At 37.1% G+C, this 26,670-nt stretch overlaps 4 protein-coding genes across 8 annotated transcripts in view; 1 reads left to right on the forward strand and 3 right to left on the reverse strand.

The window, feature by feature from the left end:
• LOC115436319 (zinc finger protein 420-like) overlaps positions 1–12,348 on the reverse strand; it is a gene marked incomplete at its 5' end in the record, with an annotated part of 47,107 nt that extends 34,759 nt beyond the window's left edge. The window contains one exon of the mRNA XM_030159165.1: positions 11,629–12,348. Coding sequence (XP_030015025.1) covers positions 11,629–12,348 — 720 coding nt within the window. The remainder of the gene's footprint in view (positions 1–11,628) is intronic.
• Positions 1–26,670, reverse strand: part of LOC115435836 (uncharacterized) — a 1,131,008-nt gene that overhangs the window by 776,280 nt on the left and 328,058 nt on the right. The window lies entirely within an intron of this gene.
• LOC115436331 (zinc finger protein 658B-like) overlaps positions 1–26,670 on the forward strand; it is a 763,626-nt gene that overhangs the window by 541,380 nt on the left and 195,576 nt on the right. The window lies entirely within an intron of this gene.
• LOC115436291 (zinc finger protein 239-like) overlaps positions 1–26,670 on the reverse strand; it is an 887,505-nt gene that overhangs the window by 500,215 nt on the left and 360,620 nt on the right. The gene's annotated exons all lie outside the window — the stretch shown is intronic.

Consider the following 26,670-nt stretch of genomic DNA (forward strand, 5'->3'; position numbering starts at 1 on the left):
TGAGTCATGTGACGGTGGGCTACCTTACAAGTTGTAAATATTCGTTAAAAGCAGGTTTCTGTTCTGTGTTCTGTAGTTCTATGACTCATGTTGTGCCTATAGATGATCACCCTTGTAGAATTTACTCACAATTCTAAGTGCAAATACTTTCCTAAGTTTTCCGAAGTAAATAACACTCCCAATTTTTTCAATGTGGCAATTTCACATTCCATGTGAGGCATACATTGCCCAAGGCAAAAGAACATCAACAACTGACAAATATTAAATTAGAATACAAATACAAATCAGGAAAAAGAAGTCTTGAAATAAAAATTGATAACAATTAAAATAATATATGATACATAAAATAAAATACATAAATATTGTAAACCATTGCACAAGGGGGAAACTCAAGTATTGATTTCTATGGCACATTTGTTGAACATTTTATAATATTTTGTGGCTTTGAGGTTTTCAATTGATTTCAGGGACTTTAAGTATAGTTTGAATTCATTTATAAAAACAATAAACTTGGGGGATGACTTCATAATTCTTTTTTTCTGAATAAAAAATTTGGCAACTCACAAAATACCATTCCAGCAGAATTCATTGTTTTTGTTCTGGAGGATCATACTAATATGACATCAGAGGTTGATATTGAATTGGAGAATGCTGGGATCTGTTGTTTTATCCAATTATTAATGTCAACCCAAAATAAATACACCACATTACATGAAAAAAGTATCTGGTCAGTAGTCTCAATGTCATCACCACAAAATGTACAAATATTATCATCACTGCCAAACCGCGACCTGAGCAAATCCTCAGAGGGACAGATGTTATTCATAATTTTACAGTGTGTTTCTTTAACTTTGGGGGTACAGGGAATTTCATGTACTTTGTTCTAAGTTTATCAACTGAAGATTCATCAAATTTTTGTAATATATTGTTTTTCTTTTGTTTTTCAGGGAATAGAATTTCTGTAAGACAGTTTCTAATGAAATGATTATTACATGTTTTGTCCAGGATTGAAATCCCTATAATTGACAGTGGGGCCAGTCGTGGTTGTATAGGCTGGTGTGCCAAAGATCAAAGATATTTTTTATTAAAAAGACAAATTAGATTAGATAGATAGATAGATAGATAGATAGATAGATAGATAGATAGATAGATAGATAGATAGATAGATAGATAGATAGATAGATAGATAGATAGATAGATAGATAGATAGATAGATAGATAGATAGATAGATAGATAGATAGATAGATAGATAGATAGAATGTTTATTTAGAGATCAGAGAATTACTACTCACAGACGATTTAATTTAGAGTAGTCAATCACTGAAATTGTGATTTACAAAATCCACAGGTTTTCTTCTTACCTTGTTGTTAGTCCGGCCTTAGAATTGTCTGGAGCAGATCTCTGCTGATCCTCCTGGACACAGTCCTCTGTTAGTGAGTTCTTTTGTTGGAAACTCCAAGGATGAGTCAGGATTCACCTCGCTCTCATTGTTTTTATATAAATTTAATTTGATTTGATCTGATCATAAATAGGCATAACTCAGAACTGAAGATCCACCCGGAAAGAAAATGGATCCCTGCATCACTTTTCTTGTCCTTGTAAGCTGATCTCCAAACTATGGGCTGGTCCTGTGGGCTATGTGGGTTGGGTCAAAGAAAAATGGGCTGGTGTTTTCTGACTCTAAGTCAAGCAGATCTCAGCTCTATGTAACCCTGTGATGACAGTGTGTCTACATCTGGTCTCCTGTGTTCAAGATCAGATCAGATCAGATACTTTATCTGCTCTGAAGTGAGGAGTTCAATGCTGAGGCCCAGTTATAACAAAAGTTGAGTTATAACTAAATTAAGCAGAAATCAAGTCTTTCTGGTTAAATTGTTTTCCCTGAGAGCTGAGGAAAAGCAGCTGGATCTTCCCTAAATCTGCTCCCTCCCTTTGCATTCCAAACATTTTCCATGGTCATGACACAGAGGGAGTGAACTGATCAGAACTGAAGGACAGAAGGCCTCTGTCTGTCTCTGATCCTCACACACAAACTTTTCCAAGGACTCACATAAACACACATGCATGTTCCCCCCTCCCCCCTCCCATCCTGTCTGCCCTCGTACTCTTTCTTTCCTCCTGTCCCCCACACTCCTACCAAATCCACTGAAAAAGTTCCACCACGTGACCACGTGTACTGTTTGTACATATGTAATATTTGACTGCACCAGCTTTGGTTTGGATTACAGGAGACATTCACTGTCACATCTTTTTTACCACATAATGCTTATGTAGTGTCACAATAAGGTTCATAATATTTGTTCCATCCACAGTTGCATTCATTTTGGATTATTGATGATGGAGAATCGGACGGCTGCATCAAGTCTTCATCACATCCCAAATTAGAGTCTGGACTTTATGGAGGCGAATCCATGTGTGAAAATGATGTCTGATTCTCCCTGAACCATTCTGTCACAAGCCTGATGATCCTGATCAGTCCAGTCATTGTCCAATCTGTAGGACATTAAAGATATGCATCTGCAGATTTCACACAGTTTATGAGTTCAGTCAACGTATATCTCTCCAGTGTTGGCAGATTCTTTAAATAGTTACAGAATCACAAAACACTGCAAAAACTTATTTAGTTTGATCATTGAAAGTAAAGAAAAACCAATTCAGTGTATTATTATTATTATTATTATTATTATTATTATTAATTTTATTATTATCAGGGCCTGAGTGCTGAGAACTGGCTGCGAAGGCCCTACTGCCCTCAAGGAAACACTTCAGGAGCCTGAGGTGCAGGGCCGTGCAGAGAGCTATAGAGGGGCAGGGCCTCAAACTTCCAAAAGGGCATATGAAAATGAATAACCAACAATTACAAAGTTCACATTTAGCAACAAGCAACATTATTAATCCACAGCAAGTCAAAGATTGACCAAATGGTCCAGACCAATGTTCTCAATACTGGGTGTGTCCTCCCTGAGCCCTAACACAGGCTGTGCACCTTCTGCACATACTCTGGATTCACCTCTTGATCCTATCTGGGGGATGTTGTCCCACTCTTCCTGAAGGGCCTGGATGAGCATCTGGCGGTTGCCAGGTGCTGAACGCCGAGCATACACGGATCTACCAAGAATATCCCACAGATGTTCAATGGGATTGAGATCTTTGACTTGCTGAACTTGTTGAACTCCCCTTTGTCATATTTTACATTATCCTCTGGATACTCATCCACTGTTTTGTTGTTTGTTACATTTTGTTTGTTAATTGAATGTTTTTTTTTAAGAAGAAGAAAGAATTTATTTTCATATTTAATAAAATGGTGTGAAATGGCATCACATAGAATATGTGATAAGTTTCTTTTGATGTTCAGTTTCTATAGAAGTGGAAATAAAGATGTAATGTGTAGAAGTTTTTGTGTGTTAATACCCTGCAAAAATCTAAATCTTACCAGGTGTATTTTTCTCATTTCTAGTCAAACTAGAAGCACTCGGAGAGCGCAGACCTCCACTAAGGCTGATCAGTGGCCCCCCCCCCCCGTGGGCCCCCCCTCCACCGATCACCACCAAAATTTAATCATTTCTTCCTTATCCCATTTCCAACAAACCCTGAAAATTTCATCAAAATCTGTCCATAACTTTTTGAGTTATGTTGCACACTAACGGACAGACAAACAAACAGACAAACAAACAGACAAACAAACAAACAAACCCTGGCAAAAACATAACCTCCTTGGCGGAGGTAATAAGACAAAAATCACGTAAAGAGTAACTTTTCAGTGAGATATAAGAACTTGGTTTTAGACAATAGATCTGGAAAATCTTATTTCAAGAAATCTTAGTAAGATCATTTTCACTTGTTCCATTGGCAGATTTTTTTTTGCTTAATTCAAGATTTTTTTTTTTTGCTCAATTCACCAAAAAAATCTGCCAATGGAACAAGGGAAAATTATCTTAGTAAGATTTCTTGAAATAAGATTTTCTAGATCTATTGTCTAAAAATAAGTTCTTTTATCTCCCTTACAAGTTCCTCTGTAGGTGATTACCTCCGCCAAGGAGGTTATGTTTTTGCCAGGGTTTGTTTGTCTGTCTGTCTGTTTGTTTGTTTGTCTGTCCCTTAGTGTGCAACATAACTCAAAAAGTTATGGACAGATTTGGATGAAATTTTCAGGGTTTGTTGGAAATGGGATAAGGAAGAAATGATTAAATTTTGGTGGTGATCGGGGGTGGGGGGGCCCACGGGGGGGGCCCATTTCCAACAAACCCTGAAAATTTCATCAAAATCTGCCCATAACTTTTTGAGTTATGTTGCACACTAACGGACAGACAAACGTAATGGATGATTGACAGGAGGCTCAGCCAGGTTCGACCAATTATTTCATTCAGACCGACTAAAATGATTGGTCAGACTTTTATCAGAACTATATGAGAATTAAACATTTTTGAGTTTCAAAACCTGGTGGATTTCTTTTACATTTTAGTTTGACACATGCTTATTAGGAGCATTTTAAGATGACAAAAGAAAAGTGTAAAAATGCCACATCATACGGTATAGCTTTAATTGGTAATTAGATGAAAATTATACAGCACTTTGGATGCTAAATGTTTTCAAACAAGTTTGAAAAGTAGCAAAATTTGTTGTTGGGTATTCTGAAAAGTTGCTAAATCTTTTTGGCATCAGTGCGTGGCTCTGTGCAGGTACTCTGGTCCTCCCACCGTCCAAACACACGCACCATAAGGTTCATGGCTCTGTGTGAATCAGACGTAGGTATGAATGGTTGTTTGTGTTTGTCAGCTACGGTGACAGTCCAGGCTGTTCCATCTTTGACCACTGATAACCAGGAAAAGCTCCTCACAATGAGTAAGCAGTTCACAAAATGGATGAATGAACATCTGGCAGAAATAATTAAAGAACTATCCACTATCCTTTACTGAAACCAAACCACAAACAAAACTCCAACAACTACTGGTCGAACCCAAAGATAAAATAACAGCACATCCCAGAATACTTGTACAGGTGTCTCTTAAAGTAACAGAACCTTTTTCTGTTTTACCTACATTACAAATACATCACATTACAAATGGATTTGGCGAGGGAGCAGGAAGTTGAGTGTTAGAAACATACAGAGAAACGACTTTGGAAACAAAGTCCAAACTTTTTCACTGACTGTATGTGAGGCATGTGTTCTGAAATTACACAAAAGTCACTTTGTGAAAAGTCATGGTCTTGTTTGATAAATAAATAATCAAGCTAATTGAATTGTACTGCATATTTTTTTTTACCAGAATGAATGTGTTGGATCAGAATCTGCTTAATTGCTTTGTGTCATGATTTGGGTGTGAATCATATTGCATCCTATCACAGTGAGGGGACGAGGGGGGTGGGAAACTCCCCTGTGGGGGGTGTAGATAGGTGTGTGAGTGGCAGAGGTGATGGTGGTATCAGCAGGGGGGAGGCATCGTTCTGGAGGGGTGAGTGGAGCTGAAGTGTCGACGGTCACAGTGGGGTGGGGGGGCTACCATTCTGGATTGGTGTGAGGAGGGACATGAATGGGTGGGGGCCGGAGTGGGGACAGAGTCAAACCTGTTGAAATGCAAATTCAGCTCCTTGAAAGGTTGAATCTGAAGTAACTGGACTTGGTTCTTGGTCTGAAAGTGTTTCCCCTCTCATCCAAGAGGCTTCTTCAGTTCTCAGAATGTTGGTGCAGGAGCCGGTTACTGATCCTCTCCAGATGGACATTACCTTGAGAGCTCACATGAGTCCTGTTGTGAGTCGTGGGGGGTCACCGACACCTCTGGGCCTTTGTATGTATGAGCCATACGTGGAGGGGGAGTCTGAGAGGATCCGAAGGATTTTCTCCAAACACAACATCCCTGTGCATTTCAAGCCCAGGAACACTGACAGAGACTGGACCACCCAAAGGACAAAACACAGGAATGCACGAAGCTGATCCATGTGGTTTATGCAGTTGAATGTAGTGATCTGTTATAGGAGAAACTAAACAGCTGTTCCACAAACGCACGGTCCAACATTTACCTTCACCTCAAGAACCAAGGACACACACTGGAGGATGAGAACGTCCACATCCTGGAGAGGGAAGACGGATGGTTTGGGAGAGGACTGAAGGAACCCATCTGTGTGCAAATGGAACAGCCTTCTCTCAAACGGGGGTGGGGGTCTACACCACCACCCGTCTCCTACTAATGCAGTCCGAACATCTGTGCCACGCAAGTTTCACCATCGTCCAGATAATGACCTACATAATGGCTCATTAAATGTACAAAGGCCTGGAGGTGTCGCTGACCCTCACCACTGATTGGTTTTATTGTATTTTGTAATTTTATTTATTTTATTTCATTTAGATTTTGTTTTTCATTTCCCACAAAATGAGATCCATAATAACTAATCCTAGTCATCCATAGTAACTAATAGTTTTAAACACTGGTATTCTTTTTTCTATAAATGTATTTTATTTCTGCTTCCATCATATTTGCTGGTCTACATCTGTTGGAAAGACTTTAATAACTAGAAGCACTCGTAGAGCACAGACCTCCGCCAAGGCAGATTAGTGGGCCCCGGTGCCCCCCCCACCCTCCAACCCTGATCACCACTGTAATGACTGGTAGTACGAGGACTGAACCCAAATGCAAGACCCACAGACGAAAATACAATGTAATTGTGTTTATTAAATACAGTCAGAAAATACAGTTCACACAAAAAGGTTATGGAGGAGTCTTCAGTAAAACTGCTTAGTGGATTCATCACGGGGTCCGAACCCGAATGAGAAGGCCCACGGCCCGGGTCGGGAGCACACGAGGTGAAACCGGCTAGGGGAAAACAAAGGAGAGTCAGGAGACAGACCAGGTCATACACAGAGAGGCTAGCAGACGGGCAACAGGACATTGGGAAAAGGCAAAAAGGTCAAACACAGGAGTGGACACTGAGGCAGAAGCACAGACAGGGGACAGGCAAAAACTCTGGCGCCGAGGAAACAATCCGGGTCAAAAACAGACAGGCAGGCAGACAAACAGAATCCGAAGAAACGCTGGTAAGTTGACACACAAGGCGAATACGAACTGGCGACAAACAGGGGAAAACACAGGGCTTATATACACAAAAGGGAGGGAAGACAACGAGACACAGGTGGAACAAATCAGGACGGGGACAGGTAATGAACCACAGGTGGAACAATCAGGGAAGGGAAGCAAAGACACCAGACATGACACAAGAGGAGAACTTAACAAAATAAAACAGGAAATGACAGACAAGACAGACAGAAGTCCGGGGACTGATATGACAACCACCAAAATTCAATCATTTGTTCCTTGTGCCAGTATCAAAATTTCCTGAAATTTTCATCCAAATCCGTCTGTAACTTTTTGAATTATCTTGCACATGGACAGACAGACAGACAGACAGACAAACCAACACCGAAAAGACATAACCTCCTTGGCAGAGGTAATTACATTCTCTGGTCCCAGGATCTGTTATCTCTACGAGTTCCAAAAGTCTCAACTGAACTGGGATAGCAAGCTTTCAAATTTTCTGCTCCCACTTTCTGGAACAATCTACAGAAGGAGATAAAACTAAAGGAACTGGTCTGTTTTCAAACATTCAAAGTCATTTTAAATGAATGGGAAAAGGATAAATCTGGTATAGATGTTTTTCTAATCGATTGAATTGGGGTTTGCTTTGAGATGCTTTTAAGGAACATTGTAGTTATACTTTTAGTTCCTTCTCAGATAATGGTGATGCTTTATATGTATGTTCTTATTTAGTGTTTTATGTATGATTTTAGTTCTGACTTTTATTGTATTTTATGTACAGTATATTGACATTTGAATATAGCGTTAACTTTGTACATTTAAATGGTTTCTATCAGCTTTAAATGCTGTCTAGTATTTAGCTAACTTTCCGTTTTTCCACTCTAACCAAGGATGCCTGTTTTTAAATTCACAGCCCAGTCCAGTTCTCATCTACAACGCACACACACACACACGCACGCACGCACGCATGCACACACACACACACACACACACACACACACACACATACATACAGAGCAGCAGCAGCTGCACCTCCTTCTTTTCATCTAAACCACCAGTTGCTAGTTTTAGATATAATTCAATGTGCCAATCACCTGCTGTTCCAATAGCGGTTACTGTAGGCCGTAGCGTCAGCAGGCTCCTCCCCTTCCCTACCATCAGGTAAAGCTGCTGTGTATGGCCTTAGATTGGATTCTTTAGTAAAGAGAGCGCAGATACAGGAAACAAACGTGGAAACGCTGTTAGACCAGTTCAAGTAGTTGACTCGTGCCCTCCATACACATTCAGTGATTCCTTATCAGTTCACGTCGGTTCTACGTCACACCTGACAGAAGCCCCTATGGTCCAAAAGTGTCCGCTTCGTAGGCAAATTTATGAACAGGAAAGTGAAAGTATGTCATAAACCATGCTGACATGTATCTTTGCGCAATTTTCAGTGGTTATACAGAAATTTGGAACCTATTCTAGTGGGTATACAGTGTACACCTGCGTATCACGTAGACTACACCACTGGTGTTACCTTTTTTCATTCGATGCTTTGCTTAAATTCCTGACTGTGTCTACTCACAAAGTTGCCACAACCTCTAGAGATAAAGGTTTGTGTGTTATTTATCAATTATTTCATTTTATTGGGTGTATATTTATTCTTTATTGTGTGCTTCTATTATATTTCTGTTTCTTACTATACTTACTGCTGCTGCAAAAAAGCAATTTCCTAATTTGGGATTAACCCATAAAGACCCACTGATACTTTTGTGTCAGTTCCCAAATAGATTTTTCCCTATTTATAAACTTTCTTAAGTGATTCATCACCATTTATTGTTATATTACCCTTTTTATTGGAAGTTTTTTCAGTGTAAATCATGTATTTTCCTATATTTAATTCACTGATCATGCAGATGTTGATGTTAGAACAAATTTGGGGAAAAGTTATGTTTTCAGCAAAAATATCATTGATTAAACATAAACCCAGTGTGTTCATCCACTGTCATTTATTCAACTCCATGGGTTTTACTGGTGAATCAATACTGTGGAAGATGATGGTGTTTCCACGGTAACTACAGAGCCTCTAAATGTCCAAATGGGTCATATCTGATGACCATGAAAAGACGACAAACTGCATTTTACACCAATTATTTACATGTATTAAGATTAGTGGATCAGTAAGGGTTTAACATTTTAGATCAGTAGATGGTTTTGGTCCATGGTGTGTGTTTGAGTTTTTATGGTTTAATAAAGTATTTATCCAGTCTAATATAATGTCTAATTTGGATGATTTAAAATGGTAATAATTAGGCTGATCATTATGGTCTTATTCAGCGTAGATTATGGGGAGTCCTTTGAGGAAACCCAAGAGGATGTCCCAGCCTGCACTTCCTAAACCACCTCCTCACCTGCACCTGAATTATCAACAAAGGAAGGTCCTCCAGTTGTCACTGATGATCCTGCACTGTGGCCAAACCTGACTGATGACAGCACTAGGTGTCCACTTGTAAAAAACAGAACAGTTCAAATCACAGACTTTGATTTTCCTCAAAATTCACAACTTCCCCCAAGGAGATCCACAGAAGACAATTACATGATGATAACCATGAAAAATGGAGAAAAAATCAAGAGGTTGTGCTTGAATCTCTGCCTCCTGGAGAGCAGGAGTCTGATGAATTTCAGCATTTGAATTCCAGCATTATTTCAATTTCAGCATTATTTCAACTTAAGCATTATTTGAATTTCAGCATTATTTGAATTTCTAAGTCTATGCTTTAATGAGACTTAAAGAACACTCAGTGATGCACATGATGACATGTTAAGCATGCTGCACAATAACCACAACAAACTACAATAATATTAGTTAATGGATTACTGCCCCAGATACCTTTATATTTTAACACCAGGTAACTATCTTCACTGTGCCCTGGGCTTAACTTTACGTGCCTGAAAAGTGCATGACTGCCAGTGTTCTCTATCCTGCTCAGATACCGCGTTAAAATTGAGGTCCGCCCAGAGGCCGGGCTTCCAAGCGATGGGGGTTAACTAATATGGTAAAGAAACTTACCACTTTAAGCTGCCGATGGAAAAACACAACAGGAGAATAACGAAAAAAATCCACCAACAGGCAAGATTAAAGTTTAAAAAAGGTTAACTCAGAATGTGGTTTATTGAAAACAGCAATGATTCACAAAAATCCAAAAACTGTGAGTTGTCAGAGAAGGCAGTTTACCACTAGTATCCCATCAAACACACTATTCGTCTAACACATAACAATCTTCTCCATTACATTTTATAGTCTTTAGTGGCTCTTTGAAGACTCCCATGTTTAGTTACTCCCATATTCAGTTACATAAGTTCAACAAACACATATGATTGGTTAACAATTGCTGGGTAAAATGCGTCAGTACACATGTCAAGCAAAACACGTCAACATCAATCACTCTGAACACACACCCACTTGAAAGTTCACTTTAAGTTTAACAAGTGTATTGGACATCTGCAAAATCTGTAAAATAGCACTTATGCATTTGACAGTTTGATCAAGGGTCATGCCTTGGTCGAACATTTGCGCAGGGAGGCCAGCATTTCTTGACCACAGTAAGTTTCCAAGTTCATAATTAAGATTACACTCAGCTCACCTTAACCACAAAAAATTTCCACATTGCAAAAAAGGCAGATTGTGCTGAACCTGACCTTTTCAAAAGTGAAAATACACAAAGTATAAATCAGAATACAACTTAGATTTGCAAATCAAAAACACTCATCAAGCAAAGAACTTATAACATTTAATTTCTTTTGTTTTTTCTTCTCATACATTTTCACTTTGTTTTTTATATTGAGGTCAACAGTGTTACAATAGCATTAAGAAAAGTACAGAGCCTTTTTGCATGACCTAGAGCAAGATTCAAAGTCAAACTTCATCTGCCATTTACCATAAGATACATCTCACAAACACATCAAATAAGGACAAAGTCATATTTCACTGATATAAACCTGACAATAACTGAACCTGTACTGATAACATACCTAATTATTAATAAAGTAAGTAATAATGTAGGATATTTTGAAGCAACCAATAATTAATTTATTCCACTTGAAACCTTTAGTATTGCAGGATTGTGTAAACAATTTATAAAGTAAAAAATAATATTATTCCAAAAAGCATTCAAGATTTCTTTCGATTAAGACAGAGTAAATATAATTTCAGAGATTTGTATATTTGTGAATGGACTAAAGCGAGGACAGATGTGAAGTGTTGATGGATTTGGGTTGTGGGTGTGAAATTATGGGATGGACTTGGGTCTCTCTCCAGTGTGGGTCCGTTGGTGGATTTTTATGTGATTAGCTTTGGTGAAAGACTTTCGACACTGGTCAAAGTTATAAGGTTTTTCCCCAGTGTGGATGCGTTGGTGACATTTAAGCACATTCATTTGGGTGAAACTCTTTCCGCATTGGGCACAGGCATATGGTTTTTCTCCAGTATGGATGCGTTGGTGTTTTTTTAGGTAACGTGCTATGGTGAAAGTTTTCCCACACTGGTCACAGTTATATGGTCTTTCTCCAGTGTGGATACGTTGGTGGATTTTTAGGTCACTTGCTGTGGTGAAAGCATTTCCACACTGGTCACACTCATATGGTTTTTCTCCAGTGTGGATGCGTCGGTGGATTTTTAGGTGATTTGCTGCGGTGAAAGTCTTTTCACACTGGTCACAGGAATATGGTCTTTCTCCAGTGTGGATGCGTTGGTGGATTTTTAGGGAACTTGCCTGGGTGAAAGCCTTTCCACACTGGTCACAGTTATATCGTCTTTCTCCAGTGTGGATGCGTTGGTGGATTTCTAAGTTATTTGCTGTGGTGAAAGCATTCCCACACTGGTCACAGTTATATGGTTTTTCTCCAGTGTGAATGTGTTGGTGACGTTTAAGCCCATTCATTTCGGTGAAACTCTTATTACACTGGTCACACTCATACGGTTTTTCTCCAGTGTGGATGCGTCGGTGGATTTTTAGGTGATTTGCTGTGGTGAAAGTCTTTCCACACCGGTCACAGGTATATGGTCTTTCTCCAGTGTGGATGCGTTGGTGGATTTTTAGGGAATTTGCTGCGGTGAAAATCTTTCCACACTGGTCACACTCATATGGTCTTTCTCCAGTGTGGGTGCGTTGGTGGATTTTTAGGTAACTTGCTGTGGTGAAAGTATTTCCACACTGGTCACACTTATATGGTTTTTCTCCAGTGTGGATGCGTTGGTGGATTTTTAGGGAATTTGCTGTGGTGAAAGTATTTCCACACTGGTCACACTCATATGGTCTTTCTCCAGTGTGACTGCGTTGGTGGATTTTTAGGTAACTTGCTGTGGTGAAAGTCTTTCCACACTGGTCACAGGTGGGTCTTCCATCCATGTTTGCTGGAATCAGGTGATCTTTGTCCAGAAACAACTTTTAGGTTTCACTTTAAATCCACCTTTGTCTTCTCTCTACATCAAAACACAAAGAAACAGAAGAGGTGGTCACTGAAATGCAATGGAATGGAACACAACAAACACATCCCTTTCAAACCAGATTAAGCAGACAGACAAAATTAACTAGTTAGATAATTAATAGGACATATTCAAACATTTAAAAACTCAATTCTCTTATTCTACATGTGAAAATTGATGCAGATTCGACAATGTACAAATGAGTTCCAACAATTACTTGTTTCATGACAAAACTTCAGAACTCATTGCACTGCCATGATCCTATGATGTCACGTAAGGTCACCAACTTGGACATATTGAATCCAATTTGACCAAATCTGAGGTGGATACGTTCAACCTGCACATCAAAATGCCAAAACATAGACCCGTATTTAGATAGATCTTCCACCCGCAGAATAGAGAGAAGTCATTTGAGTGTCTTTCTGAATACATTCATCAATAATATTAATTTGTCTGACATTTGGAGAGTCACTAATCTGACTGGCAGAGAATGCTCCTTTTACTCACCAATGCATAACTCATACAGCAGGATAGATTACTTTCTCGTTAATGCCATATGCTGTTGATGTGACATACCATAATATTCTGATCTCAGATCACAGCCCTTTAATGTGCACAGCACTAGTTTCCACATCGAAGTGCAATTAGTTTGCAACATTCCTTACTGAGAAGGTTCAGGGCATTAAACACTCAATTAATTCCACAACCCTGTTACCACTGCAGCCTTCCAGACACCTAGAGCTGACACACTCCACACCTGTCACCGACAAAACAGTCCCAGAGACCGTCTCCAGTTTGACTTCAGCCACATGTTGCCTCGACGAGTTGCCCACTAGATTTCTAAAGTCTGTGCTGACCAGTTTGTTACCCCAGCTCACTCATTTAGTTAACATTTCACTTCAATCTGGAACATTTCCCAGGGCCTTGAAAACTGCTGTCATTAGGCCTCTCTTAAAGAAGAGTAATTTTGATGCAACAGTACTGAACGACTATCGGCCCATATCAAATCTGCAATTTTTTGGTAAAGTCCTTGATAGAGTAGTTTACCAACAGCTCTCTGACTTTCTTCTATTGAACAACTGCTTTGATGATTTCCAGTCAGGTCTCAGGCCCCATCACAGCACTGAGACTGCTCTGATCAAAGTGACAAATGACATCCATCTGAACACAAAAAAGGTAAAGTAACAGTCTTAGTCCTGCTGGATCTGAGTGCTGCATTTGACACAGTCGTTCTTGTGATCCTGTTACAGAGGTTAGAGGACTGGGTAGGCATCTGTGGTCCTGCCCTGAAATGGTTCAAGTCCTACCTTGAGGACAGGAAGTACTTTGTTCAAATCGAAAACTGTGTGTCAAACCAAATGGCAGTGACCTGTAGGGTCTCCCAGGGGTCCATCCTAGGACCCCTCTTGTTCAGTCTTTACATGTTGCCCCTGGGCCAGTTAATACACAGTAATAACGTGTCCGACCATAACTATGCAGATGACATTCGGATTTACATCTGGCTGACAGCAGATGAACATGGGCCTGTGGACTCACTCTGTGACCGCCTCCAACAGATCACTGTGTGGATGCAAACTTTCTCCAACTAAACTCAGACAAGACTGAAGTCATTGTCTTTGGCCCGCAAAAACCCAGAGAAAGTGTCATCAGTCATCTGGAATATCTTACTCTAAAAGCTAAAAATCAAGTTAGAAATCAAGGGGTAATAATGGACTCAGACCTAAACTTTAACAGACACATTAAATCAATAACATCATCAGCCTTTTACCATCTCAAAAACACTGCCAGAATCAAAGGTTTACTGTCTAAACCAGACTTAGACAGACTTATCCATGCATTTATCTCTAGCAGGTAAGACTACTGTAACGGCCTTCTCACTGGGCTCTCTAAACGAGCTGTCAGAAAGCTGCAGTCCATCCAGAACACTGCTGCTGGGGTCCTAACTAGAACCAGGAAGTAAGACCATATTAGTCCTGTGCTCAGATCTGTGCCCTGGCTTCCTGTGGCTCAGAGAATAGACTTTAAAACAGCTCTGCTCGTTTATAAGTCTCTCCATGGTCTAGCTCCAAAGTACATCTGTGACACGTTGGTCCCATATGAACCATCTCGGACCCTGAGAACCTCAGGGACTGGTCTTTTGCTGGTGCCCAGAGTCAGGACTAAACAGGGTGAAGCTGTGTTTCAGTTCTATGCAGCTAAACTCTGGAACAGTCTTCCTGATGTTGTGAGACAGACCTCGACTGTGAAAATGTTTAAGTCCAGGCTGAAAATGGCTTTGTTCAACTGTGCATATAAACACTGAAAGGGCTTTATCTGCACTCTTCCCTTTTTACTTTGTTTTAATTGATTATTATTTATGTTTTATTGATTATGTTTTAATTGTAATTGTGTGTTTTTAACCTGTATCTTTTCCATTTTTGTAAAGCACTGAATTGCCCTGTGTATAAATTGTGCTATACAAATAAATCTACCTTGCCTTGCCTTGTGGTAGTACATCCACTGTTAATACTTGTAGTTGTAGCAGTAGTATCTCCACTGTTAATACTTGTATTTGTAGTAGTAATATATCCACTGTTAATACTTGTAGTTGTAGCAGTAGTATATCCACTGTTAATACTTGTATTTGTAGTAGTGATATATCCACTGTTAATACTTGTAGTTGTAGTAGTAGTATATCCACTGTTAATACTTGTATTTGTAGTAGTAATATATCCACTGTTAATACTTGTATTTGTAGTAGTAGTATATCCACTGCTAATACTTGTATTTGTAGTAGTAGTAGTATGTCCACTGTTAATATGTGTATTTGTAGTAGTAGTATATCCACTGTTAATACTTGTATTTGCAGTAGTAGTACATCCACTGTTAATACTTGTATTTGTAGTAGTAGTATATCCACTGCTAATACTTGTATTTGTAGTAGTAGTAGTACATCCACTGTTAATATGTGTATTTGTAGTAGTAGTATATCCACTGTTAATACTTGTATTTGTAGTAGTAGTACATCCATTGTTAATACTTGTATTTGTAGTAGTAGTATATCCACTGTTAGTACTACTATTTGTAGTAGTAGTACATCCACTGTTAATACCTGTATTTGTAGTAGTAGTACATCCACTGTTAATACTTCTATTTGTAGTATAACCACCGTTAATACTTGTATTTGTAGTAGTAGTACATCCACTGTTAATACTTGTATTTGTAGTAGTAGTATATCCACCGTTAGTACTAGTATTTGTAGTAGTAGTACATCCACTGTTAATACTTGTATTTGCAGTAGTAGTACATCCACTGGAAATACTTGTATTTGTAGTAGTAGTATATGCACGGTTAGTACTTGTATTTGTGGTAGTAGTATATGTGAGAAAAAATAAAGGAAGGTCCGCACAACCAGTGAGCTCCCAAACCATTTAATCGTGACGTTTCGGGCCAAGGCCCTTCATCAGACTGAGGACTGAAACTTACACAGGTGTTCTATATGTGGCGTCTAATCATAACACGTGACCTGCGTTACACGTCATAACAGAAAAAAATTATTAAAACTTTTCAAACATATGACCAATTGTAGATGATCAAGAGTCTTACATTTCAGAGTATCCACAAATACAAAATACACAGGTGTTTTATATGCAATGTCCGATCAAAATAGCACGGGACATGCAATAAACATCATCTTAGAAGATCAGAAAATAACTTGTAAAGCCTAATCATATGTGCAATCAATCATAAATCATGAAGTGTTACAAACGTCTGTAAATATACATGATTTTTAATGATCAAATTGCTTTGCACTCATATTTGTAAATAGATAATCAAATTTCTACAGGTCTACGTAGTTATACTGTCCATCTGAATGTGGTGACAAACACCACAGCATGTGTGCACGGTTCTTATTAACAAAAATACAAGAACAGATTTACAAGAGCAAAAACAAAAGAAAAATTCTTTTAAAAAAGGTTTATATTGGGCAACGTTGAGATACATCCAAATAGACATCTAAACTGCAGTGTTGGAGTGAGGATATATATACTACATACACTGGAGTGAAGTGGTCTATGTGAAGATTAATTTTAGGAACGTGTGAGAAGTTGTGAAGAGTCTATAAAAATGGTCTAAGATCAAATTCTTCATTAAGGCCTTTAGGGCTAAGTGTGTCTAAGGTGTAAATCCAAAAAGTCTCCCGTTGGAGTAACAAGCGGTTGATATCTCCCCCTCGGCTGGGCACACTGACTTTTTCTATGCCACAGTATTTAAGCATGCTGACATTGTGTTGTGCTTGTGTGAAATGTATGGCCACTGGGTTCTTTGTGTCTTTGTTACGTATGTTTGATCTGTGTTCTGAGATCCTGGTTTTCAAATGCCTACTGGTTTTTCCAATGTAGGCTAGTCCACATGGACATTTTAACATGTAAATTACGTTTCTTGTGTTACAGGTTATTATTCCTTTGATTTTGTAGGATTTGCCAGACCTAGGATGAGTGAAGGTCTGTGTTTTATGTGTAAAATTACACTGAGTGCAGTGGCCGCATCTATAGCTACCATGTGGTATAGTTTGTAAAAAATGTGGCTGAGTCAAGGGAGGTAAATAAGCCCGAACCAGCATGTTACTCAAATTAGGTGGTCTTTTGAAAACCACTCGTGGTGGTGCAGAAAAGTCTTTTAGGTTCGGATCTGATTGTATTATGTGCCAGTGTTTATTGATAATCTGTATAAAGTCTTTGCCCAAGGGTGAGTATTGTATGATACAGTTGATTTTGGACTCTGTTTTTTTAGTTTTTCTAAGTTGAAGACATTGATTCTGAGTCTTTTGGTCAAACCTTTTTCGTGCTTCTGAAATCCATTCCTCTTTATACTGTCTTTGTTGGAAGAGGACTGTCTTTTCCCCCACCACCCACTGCAAAGACTTTGATGTTGTTATAGATCTCAATAAATTCTTTCGCACATTAAGGCTCAAAGAATTTTACAGTAACAAATCCAACAACTCTGTTTTTTCAATTCAAGGAACTGAATCTATGGTTACTACAGACCAGACCGCTGAAAGGGTGAACCAACACACAAACTCATCCTCTCAATCTGAACCACGGACGCCGTTTAGAGGTAAAAGCACTTTTATTCCACCTTCCAAACGCAATGCCTCCATCGACACATACTGCAGACTGGTCGAGCATGATGTCTCTCATCTCCTGAAACAAAAAAGACAATATACAATGGCACACAATCTATCAAAAGAACAACGACTGGAATTAGAATCTCTGAAAAAGGACAACTCAATCGTCATTAAAAGTGCCGACAAGGGGGGCGCTATTGTCATCTTGGACCGCTCAGCATATGTAAATGAAGTACAACGTCAACTCAGTAATGATACTTTTTATAAGAAATTGGACCATAATCCCACTCTAACCTTTAAAGAAAAAGTAAAGATGAAACTAGATCACCTCCTGGAGAATAATGACATCACTAAAACTGAATACACCCTCATGACAGTAGAATGTCCTGTCGTTCCAGTCCTGTATATCCTTCCAAAGATTCATACGAAATACACAGATGTCCCACCAGGGAGGCCCATCGTATCAGCAATAGGCTCACTCACAGAGAAAATATCAGCATTTGTGGATTATTTTCTACAGCCTCTAGTGACATCATTACCATCAGACATAAAAGACTCTATGGAGTTCATCAAAATGATACAGACCTTGGTGGTCCCAAATGGATGTTTCTTAGTGACTATGGACATTGAATCATTATACACAAATGTCCCATTCAAAGGAGGATTACAAGCCACTAAATTCTTTTTAAATCAACGAGACGACTGCTCACCCACCACGGAATGTATTGTAGACTTAATTGAAATAGTGCTGACCTCAAACTTCTTTATGTTTGAATCTGACTTTTATCTCCAGATTTCTGGGACCAGCATGGGCTCCAAGATGGCTCCCAGTTTTGCTTCACTCTTCTGTGGATATTTCGAACATCATGTGGTCTTCAATCCAAGAGACAATCCACATCTGCATTACATCAACAACTGGAAGAGGTATATAGACGACATATTTTTTATTTGGAACGGAACTGAGTCACAACTCAAGGACTTTCATGAGTTTATGAACAAAAACAACAGACACCTAAGATTTACCATGGAATATGATATGCAGAAGATGAACTTTTTAGACATTCTCGTGTACAAAGACTCAAACAAACTGTACACCAATTTATATCGGAAAAGCACTGACAGGAACTCTATTTTACATGGTGAATCGTTTCACCCTACACCTCTGAAGAGAAGCTTACCCATTTCCCAATTTAACCGGATCCGCCGCATATGCAGCTCTGACTCTGATTATAAGACTCAAGCAGAGGATCCGACAAAGCGGTTCCAACAAAGACAGTATAAAGAGGAATGGATTTCAGAAGCACGAAAAAGGTTTGACCAAAAGACTCAGAATCAATGTCTTCAACTTAGAAAAACTAAAAAAACAGAGTCCAAAATCAACTGTATCATACAATACTCACCCTTGGGCAAAGACTTTATACAGATTATCAATAAACACTGGCACATAATACAATCAGATCCGAACCTAAAAGACTTTTCTGCACCACCACGAGTGGTTTTCAAAAGACCACCTAATTTGAGTAACATGCTGGTTCGGGCTTATTTACCTCCCTTGACTCAGCCACATTTTTTACAAACTATACCACATGGTAGCTATAGATGCGGCCACTGCACTCAGTGTAATTTTACACATAAAACACAGACCTTCACTCATCCTAGGTCTGGCAAATCCTACAAAATCAAAGGAATAATAACCTGTAACACAAGAAACGTAATTTACATGTTAAAATGTCCATGTGGACTAGCCTACATTGGAAAAACCAGTAGGCATTTGAAAACCAGGATCTCAGAACACAGATCAAACATACGTAACAAAGACACAAAGAACCCAGTGGCCATACATTTCACACAAGCACAACACAATGTCAGCATGCTTAAATACTGTGGCATAGAAAAAGTCAGTGTGCCCAGCCGAGGGGGAGATATCAACCGCTTGTTACTCCAACGGGAGGCTTTTTGGATTTACACCTTAGACACACTTAGCCCTAAAGGCCTTAATGAAGAATTTGATCTTAGACCATTTTTATAGACTCTTCACAACTTCTCACACGTTCCTAAAATTAATCTTCACATAGACCACTTCACTCCAGTGTATGTAGTATATATATCCTCACTCCAACACTGCAGTTTAGATGTCTATTTGGATGTATCTCAACGTTGCCCAATATAAACCTTTTTTAAAAGAATTTTTCTTTTGTTTTTGCTCTTGTAAATCTGTTCTTGTATTTTTGTTAATAAGAACCGTGCACACATGCTGTGGTGCTTGTCACCACATTCAGATGGACAGTATAACTACGTAGACCTGTAGAAATTTGATTATCTATTTACAAATATGAGTGCAAAGCAATTTGATCATTAAAAATCATGTATATTTACAGACGTTTGTAACACTTCATGATTTATGATTGATTGCACATATGATTAGGCTTTACAAGTTATTTTCTGATCTTCTAAGATGATGTTTATTGCATGTCCCGTGCTATTTTGATCGGACATTGCATATAAAACACCTGTGTATTTTGTATTTGTGGATACTCTGAAATGTAAGACTCTTGATCATCTACAATTGGTCATATGTTTGAAAAGTTTTAATAATTTTTTTCTGTTATGACGTGTAACGCAGGTCACGTGTTATGATTAGACGCCACATATAGAACACCTGTGTAAGTTTCAGTCCTCAGTCTGATGAAGGGCCTTGGCCCGAAACGTCACGATTAAATGGTTTGGGAGCTCACTGGTTGTGCGGACCTTCCTTTATTTTTTCTCACGTTCTACTTTTTTGGGATCCGGCACACCTCTAATTTTGGATGTGCGTGTCGTTCACCTTTTTTCATGGTAGTAGTATATGCACTATTAATACTTGTATTTGTAGTAGTAGTATCGTCACTGTTAGTACTTGTATTGGTAGTAGTAGTATATCCACTGTTAGTACTTGTATTTGTAGTAGTAGTATATGCACTGTTAATACTTGTATTTGTAGTAGTAGTATCGTCACTGTTAGTACTTGTATGGGTAGTAGTAGTATATCGACTGTTAGTACTTGTATTTGTAGTAGTAGTATATGCACTGTTAATATTTGTATTTGTAGTAGTACTATATCCACTGTTTGTACTTGTATTGGTAATAGTAGTATATCCACTGTTAATACTTGTATTTGTAGTAGTAGTAGTAGTACGTCCACTGTTAATATGTGTATTTCTAGTAGTAATATATCCACTGTTAATACTTGTATTTGTAGTAGTAGTACATCCATTGTTAATACTTGTAATTGTAGTAGTAGTATATCCACCGTTAGTACTAGTATTTGTAGTAGTAGTACATCTACTGTTAATACCTGTATTTGTAGTAGTAGTACATCCACTGTTAATACTTGTATTTGTAGTATAACCACCGTTAATACTTGTATTTGTAGTAGTAGTACATCCACTATTAATACTTGTATTTGTAGTAGTAGTATATCCACCGTTAGTACTAGTATTTGTAGTAGTAGTACATCCACTGTTAATACTTGTATTTGCAGTAGTAGTACATCCACTGGAAATACTTGTGTTTGTAGTAGTAGTATATGCACGGTTAGTACTTGTATTTGTGGTAGTAGTATATGCACTGTTAATACTTGTATTTGTAGTAGTAGTATCGTCACTGTTAGTACTTGTATTGGTAGTAGTAGTATATCCACTGTTAGTACTTGTATTTGTAGTAGTAGTATATGCACTGTTAATACTTGTATTTGTAGTAGTAGTATCGTCACTGTTAGTACTTGTATGGGTAGTAGTAGTATATCGACTGTTAGTACTTGTATTTGTAGTAGTAGTATATGCACTGTTAATATTTGTATTTGTAGTAGTACTATATCCACTGTTTGTACTTGTATTGGTAGTAGTAGTATATCCACTGTTAATACTTGTATTTGTAGTAGTAGTAGTAGTACGTCCACTGTTAATATGTGTATTTCTAGTAGTAATATATCCACTGTTAATACTTGTATTTGTAGTAGTAGTACATCCATTGTTAATACTTGTAATTGTAGTAGTAGTATATCCACCGTTAGTACTAGTATTTGTAGTAGTAGTACATCTACTGTTAATACCTGTATTTGTAGTAGTAGTACATCCACTGTTAATACTTGTATTTGTAGTATAACCACCGTTAATACTTGTATTTGTAGTAGTAGTACATCCACTATTAATACTTGTATTTGTAGTAGTAGTATATCCACCGTTAGTACTAGTATTTGTAGTAGTAGTACATCCACTGTTAATACTTGTATTTGCAGTAGTAGTACATCCACTGGAAATACTTGTGTTTGTAGTAGTAGTATATGCACGGTTAGTACTTGTATTTGTGGTAGTAGTATATGCACTGTTAATACTTGTATTTGTAGTAGTAGTATCGTCACTGTTAGTACTTGTATTGGTAGTAGTAGTATATCCACTGTTAGTACTTGTATTTGTAGTAGTAGTACATGCACTGTTAATATGTGCATTTGTAGTAGTAGTATCGTCACTGTTAGTACTTGTATGGGTCGTAGTAGTATATGCACTGTTAATATTTGTATTTGTAGTAGTAGTATATCCACTGTTAGTACTTGTATTGGTAGTAGTAGTATATCCACTGTTAGTACTTGTATTTGTAGTAGTAGTATATCCACTGTTAGTACTTGTATTTGTAGTAGTAGTAGTATATGCACTGTTAATACTTGTATTTGTAGTAGTAGTATACCCACTGTTAATACTTGTATTTGTACTTGTAGTATATCCACTGTTAGTACTTGTATTGGTAGTACTAGTACATCCACTGTTAGTACTTGTATTGGTAGTAGTAGTACATCCACTGTTAATACTTGTATTTGTGGCAGTAGTAGTACGTCCACTGTTAATATGTGTATTTGTAGTAGTAGTTTATTCACTGTTAATAATTGTATTTGTAGTAGTAGTACATCCACTGTTAATACCTGTATTTGTAATAGTAGTACATCCACTGTTAATACTTGTATTTGTAGTATAACCACCGTTAATACTTGTATTGTAGTAGTAGTACATCCACTGTTAATACTTGTATTTGTAGTAGTAGTATATCCACCGTTAGTACTAGTATTTGTAGTAGTAGTACATCCACTGTTAATACTTGTATTTGCAGTAGTAGTACATCCACTGGAAATACTTGTATTTGTAGTAGTAGTATATGCACGGTTAGTACTTGTATTTGTGGTAGTAGTATATGCACTGTTAATACTTGTATTTGTAGTAGTAGTATCGTCACTGTTAGTACTTGTATTGGTAGTAGTAGTATATGCACGGTTAGTACTTGTATTTGTGGTAGTAGTATATGCACTGTTAATATTTGTATTTGTAGTAGTAGTATATCCACTGTTAGTACTTGTATTGGTAGTAGTAGTATATCCACTGTTAGTACTTTTATTGGTAGTAGTAGTATATCCACTGTTAATACTTGTATTTGTAGGAGTAGTATATCCACTGTTAGTACTTGTATTGGTAGTAGTAGTATATCCACTTTTAGTACTTGTATTGGTAGTAGTAGTATATCCACTGTTAATACTTGTATTTGTAGGAGTAGTATATCCACTGTTAGTACTTGTATTGGTAGTAGTAGTATATCCACTGTTAATACTTGTATTTGTAGTAGTAGTATCGTCACTGTTAGTACTTGTATGGGTAGTAGTAGTATATCGACTGTTAGTACATGTATTGGTAGTAGTAGTATATCCACTGTTAATATTTGTATTTGTAGTAGTAGTATATCCACTGTTAGTACTTGTATTGGTAGTAGTAGTAGTATATCCACTGTTAGTACTTGTATTGGTAGTAGTAGTATATCCACTGTTAGTACTTGTATTTGTAGTAGTAGTATATGCACTGTTAATATTTGTATTTGTAGTAGTAGTATATCCACTGTTAGTACTTGTATTGGTAGTAGTAGTATATCCACTTTTAGTACTTGTATTGGTAGTAGTAGTATATCCACTGTTAATACTTGTATTTGTAGGAGTAGTATATCCACTGTTAGTACTTGTATTGGTAGTAGTAGTATATCCACTTTTAGTACTTGTATTGGTAGTAGTAGTATATCCACTGTTAATACTTGTATTTGTAGTAGTAGTATCGTCACTGTTAGTACTTGTATGGGTAGTAGTAGTATATCGACTGTTAGTACATGTATTGGTAGTAGTAGTATATCCACTGTTAATATTTGTATTTGTAGTAGTAGTATATCCACTGTTAGTACTTGTATTGGTAGTAGTAGTAGTATATCCACTGTTAGTACTTGTATTTGTAGTAGTAGTATATGCACTGTTAATATTTGTATTTGTAGTAGTAGTATATCCACTGTTAGTACTTGTATTGGTAGTAGTAGTATATCCACTGTTAGTACTTGTATTGGTAGTAGTAGTATATCCACTGTTAATACTTGTATTTGTAGGAGTAGTATAGCCACTTTTAGTACTTGTATTGGTAGTAGTAGTATATCCACTGTTAATACTTGTATTTGTAGTAGTAGTGGTAGTACGTCCACTGTTAATGTGTATTTCTAGTAGTAATATATCCACTGTTAATACTTGTATTTGTAGTAGTAGTATATCCACCGTTAGTACTAGTATTTGTAGTAGTAGTACAGCCACAGTTAATACTTGTATTTGTAGTATAACCACCGTTAATACTTGTATTTGTAGTAGTAGTACATCCACTATTAATACTTGTATTTGTAGTAGTAGTATATCCACTGTTAGTACTTGTATTGGTAGTAGTAGTATATCCACTGTTAATACTTGTATTTGTAGTAGTAATATATCCACTGTTAATACTTGTATTTGTAGTAGTAGTACATCCATTGTAAATACTTGTACTGTATTTGTAGTAGTAGTATATCCACTGTTAGTACTAGTATTTGTAGTAGTAGTGCATCCACTGTAAATACCTGTATTTGTAGTAGTAGTACATCCACGGTTAATACTTGTATTTGTAGGATATCCACCGTTAATACTTGTATTTGTAGTAGTAGTTTATTCACTGTTAATACTTGTATTTGTAGTAGTAGTATATCCAACGTTAGTACTAGTATTTGTAGTAGTAGTAGTATATCCACTGCTAATACTTGTATTTGTAGTAGTAGTAGTACGTCCACTGTTAATATGTGTATTTGTAGTAGTAGTATATCCACTGTTAATACTTGTATTTGTAGTAGTAGTATATCCACCGTTAGTACTACTATTTGTAGTAGTAGTACATCCACTGTTAATACCTGTATTTGTAATAGTAGTACATCCACTGTTAATACTTGTATTTGTAGTATAACCACCGTTAATACTTGTATTTGTAGTAGTAGTACATCCACTGTTAATACTTGTATTTGTAGTAGTAGTATATCCACCGTTAGTACTAGTATTGGTAGTAGTAGTACATCCACTGTTAATACTTGTATTTGCAGTAGTAGTACATCCACTGGAAATACTTGTATTTGTAGTAGTAGTATATGCACGGTTAGTACTTGTATTTGTGGTAGTAGTATATGCACTGTTAATACTTGTATTTGTAGTAGTAGTATCGTCACTGTTAGTACTTGTATTGGTAGTAGTAGTATATCCACTGTTAGTACTTGTATTTGTAGTAGTAGTATATGCACTGTTAATACTTGTATTTGTAGTAGTAGTATCGTCACTGTTAGTACTTGTATGGGTAGTAGTAGTATATCGACTCTTAGTACTTCTATTTGTAGTAGTAGTATATGCACTGTTAATATTTGTATTTGTAGTAGTAGTATATCCACTGTTAGTACTTGTATTGGTAGTAGTAGTATATCCACTGTTAGTACTTGTATTGGTAGTAGTAGTATATCCACTGTTAATACTTGTATTTGTAGGAGTAGTATATCCACTGTTAGTACTTGTATTGGTAGTAGTAGTATATCCACTTTTAGTACTTGTATTGGTAGTAGTAGTATATCCACTGTTAATACTTGTATTTGTAGTAGTAGTATTGTCACTGTTAGTATTTGTATGGGTAGTAGTAGTATATCGACTGTTAGTACATGTATTGGTAGTAGTAGTATATCCACTGTTAATATTTGTATTTGTAGTAGTAGTATATCCACTGTTAGTACTTGTATTGGTAGTAGTAGTAGTATATCCACTGTTAGTACTTGTATTGGTAGTAGTAGTATATCCACTGTTAGTACTTGTATTTGTAGTAGTAGTATATGCACTGTTAATATTTGTATTTGTAGTAGTAGTATATCCACTGTTAGTACTTGTATTGGTAGTAGTAGTATATCCACTGTTAATACTTGTATTTGTAGGAGTAGTATAGCCACTTTTAGTACTTGTATTGGTAGTAGTAGTATATCCACTGTTAATACTTGTATTTGTAGTAGTAGTGGTAGTACGTCCACTGTTAATATGTGTATTTCTAGTAGTAATATATCCACTGTTAATACTTGTATTTTCAGTAGTAGTATATCCACCGTTAGTACTAGTATTTGTAGTAGTAGTACATCCACAGTTAATACTTGTATTTGTAGTATAACCACCGTTAATACTTGTATTTGTAGTAGTAGTATATCCACTGCTAATACTTGTATTTGTAGTAGTAGTAGTACGTCCACTGTTAATATGTGTATTTGTAGTAGTAGTATATCCACTGTTAATACTTGTATTTGTAGTAGTAGTACGTCCACTGTTAATATGTGTATTTGTAGTAGTAGTACATCCACTGTTAATACCTGTATTTGTAGTAGTAGTACATCCACTGTTAATACTTCTATTTGTAGTATAACCACCGTTAATACTTGTATTTGTAGTAGTAGTACATCCACTGTTAATACTTGTATTTGTAGTAGTAGTATATCCACCGTTAGTACTAGTATTTGTAGTAGTAGTACATCCACTGTTAATACTTGTATTTGCAGTAGTAGTACATCCACTGGAAATACTTGTATTTGTAGTAGTAGTATATGCACGGTTAGTACTTGTATTTGTGGTAGTGGTATATGCACTATTAATACTTGTATTTGTAGTAGTAGTATCGTCACTGTTAGTACTTGTATTGGTAG

This window comes from Sphaeramia orbicularis, chromosome 16, assembly GCF_902148855.1.
Source record: "Sphaeramia orbicularis chromosome 16, fSphaOr1.1, whole genome shotgun sequence".
NCBI lineage: Eukaryota > Metazoa > Chordata > Actinopteri > Kurtiformes > Apogonidae > Sphaeramia > Sphaeramia orbicularis.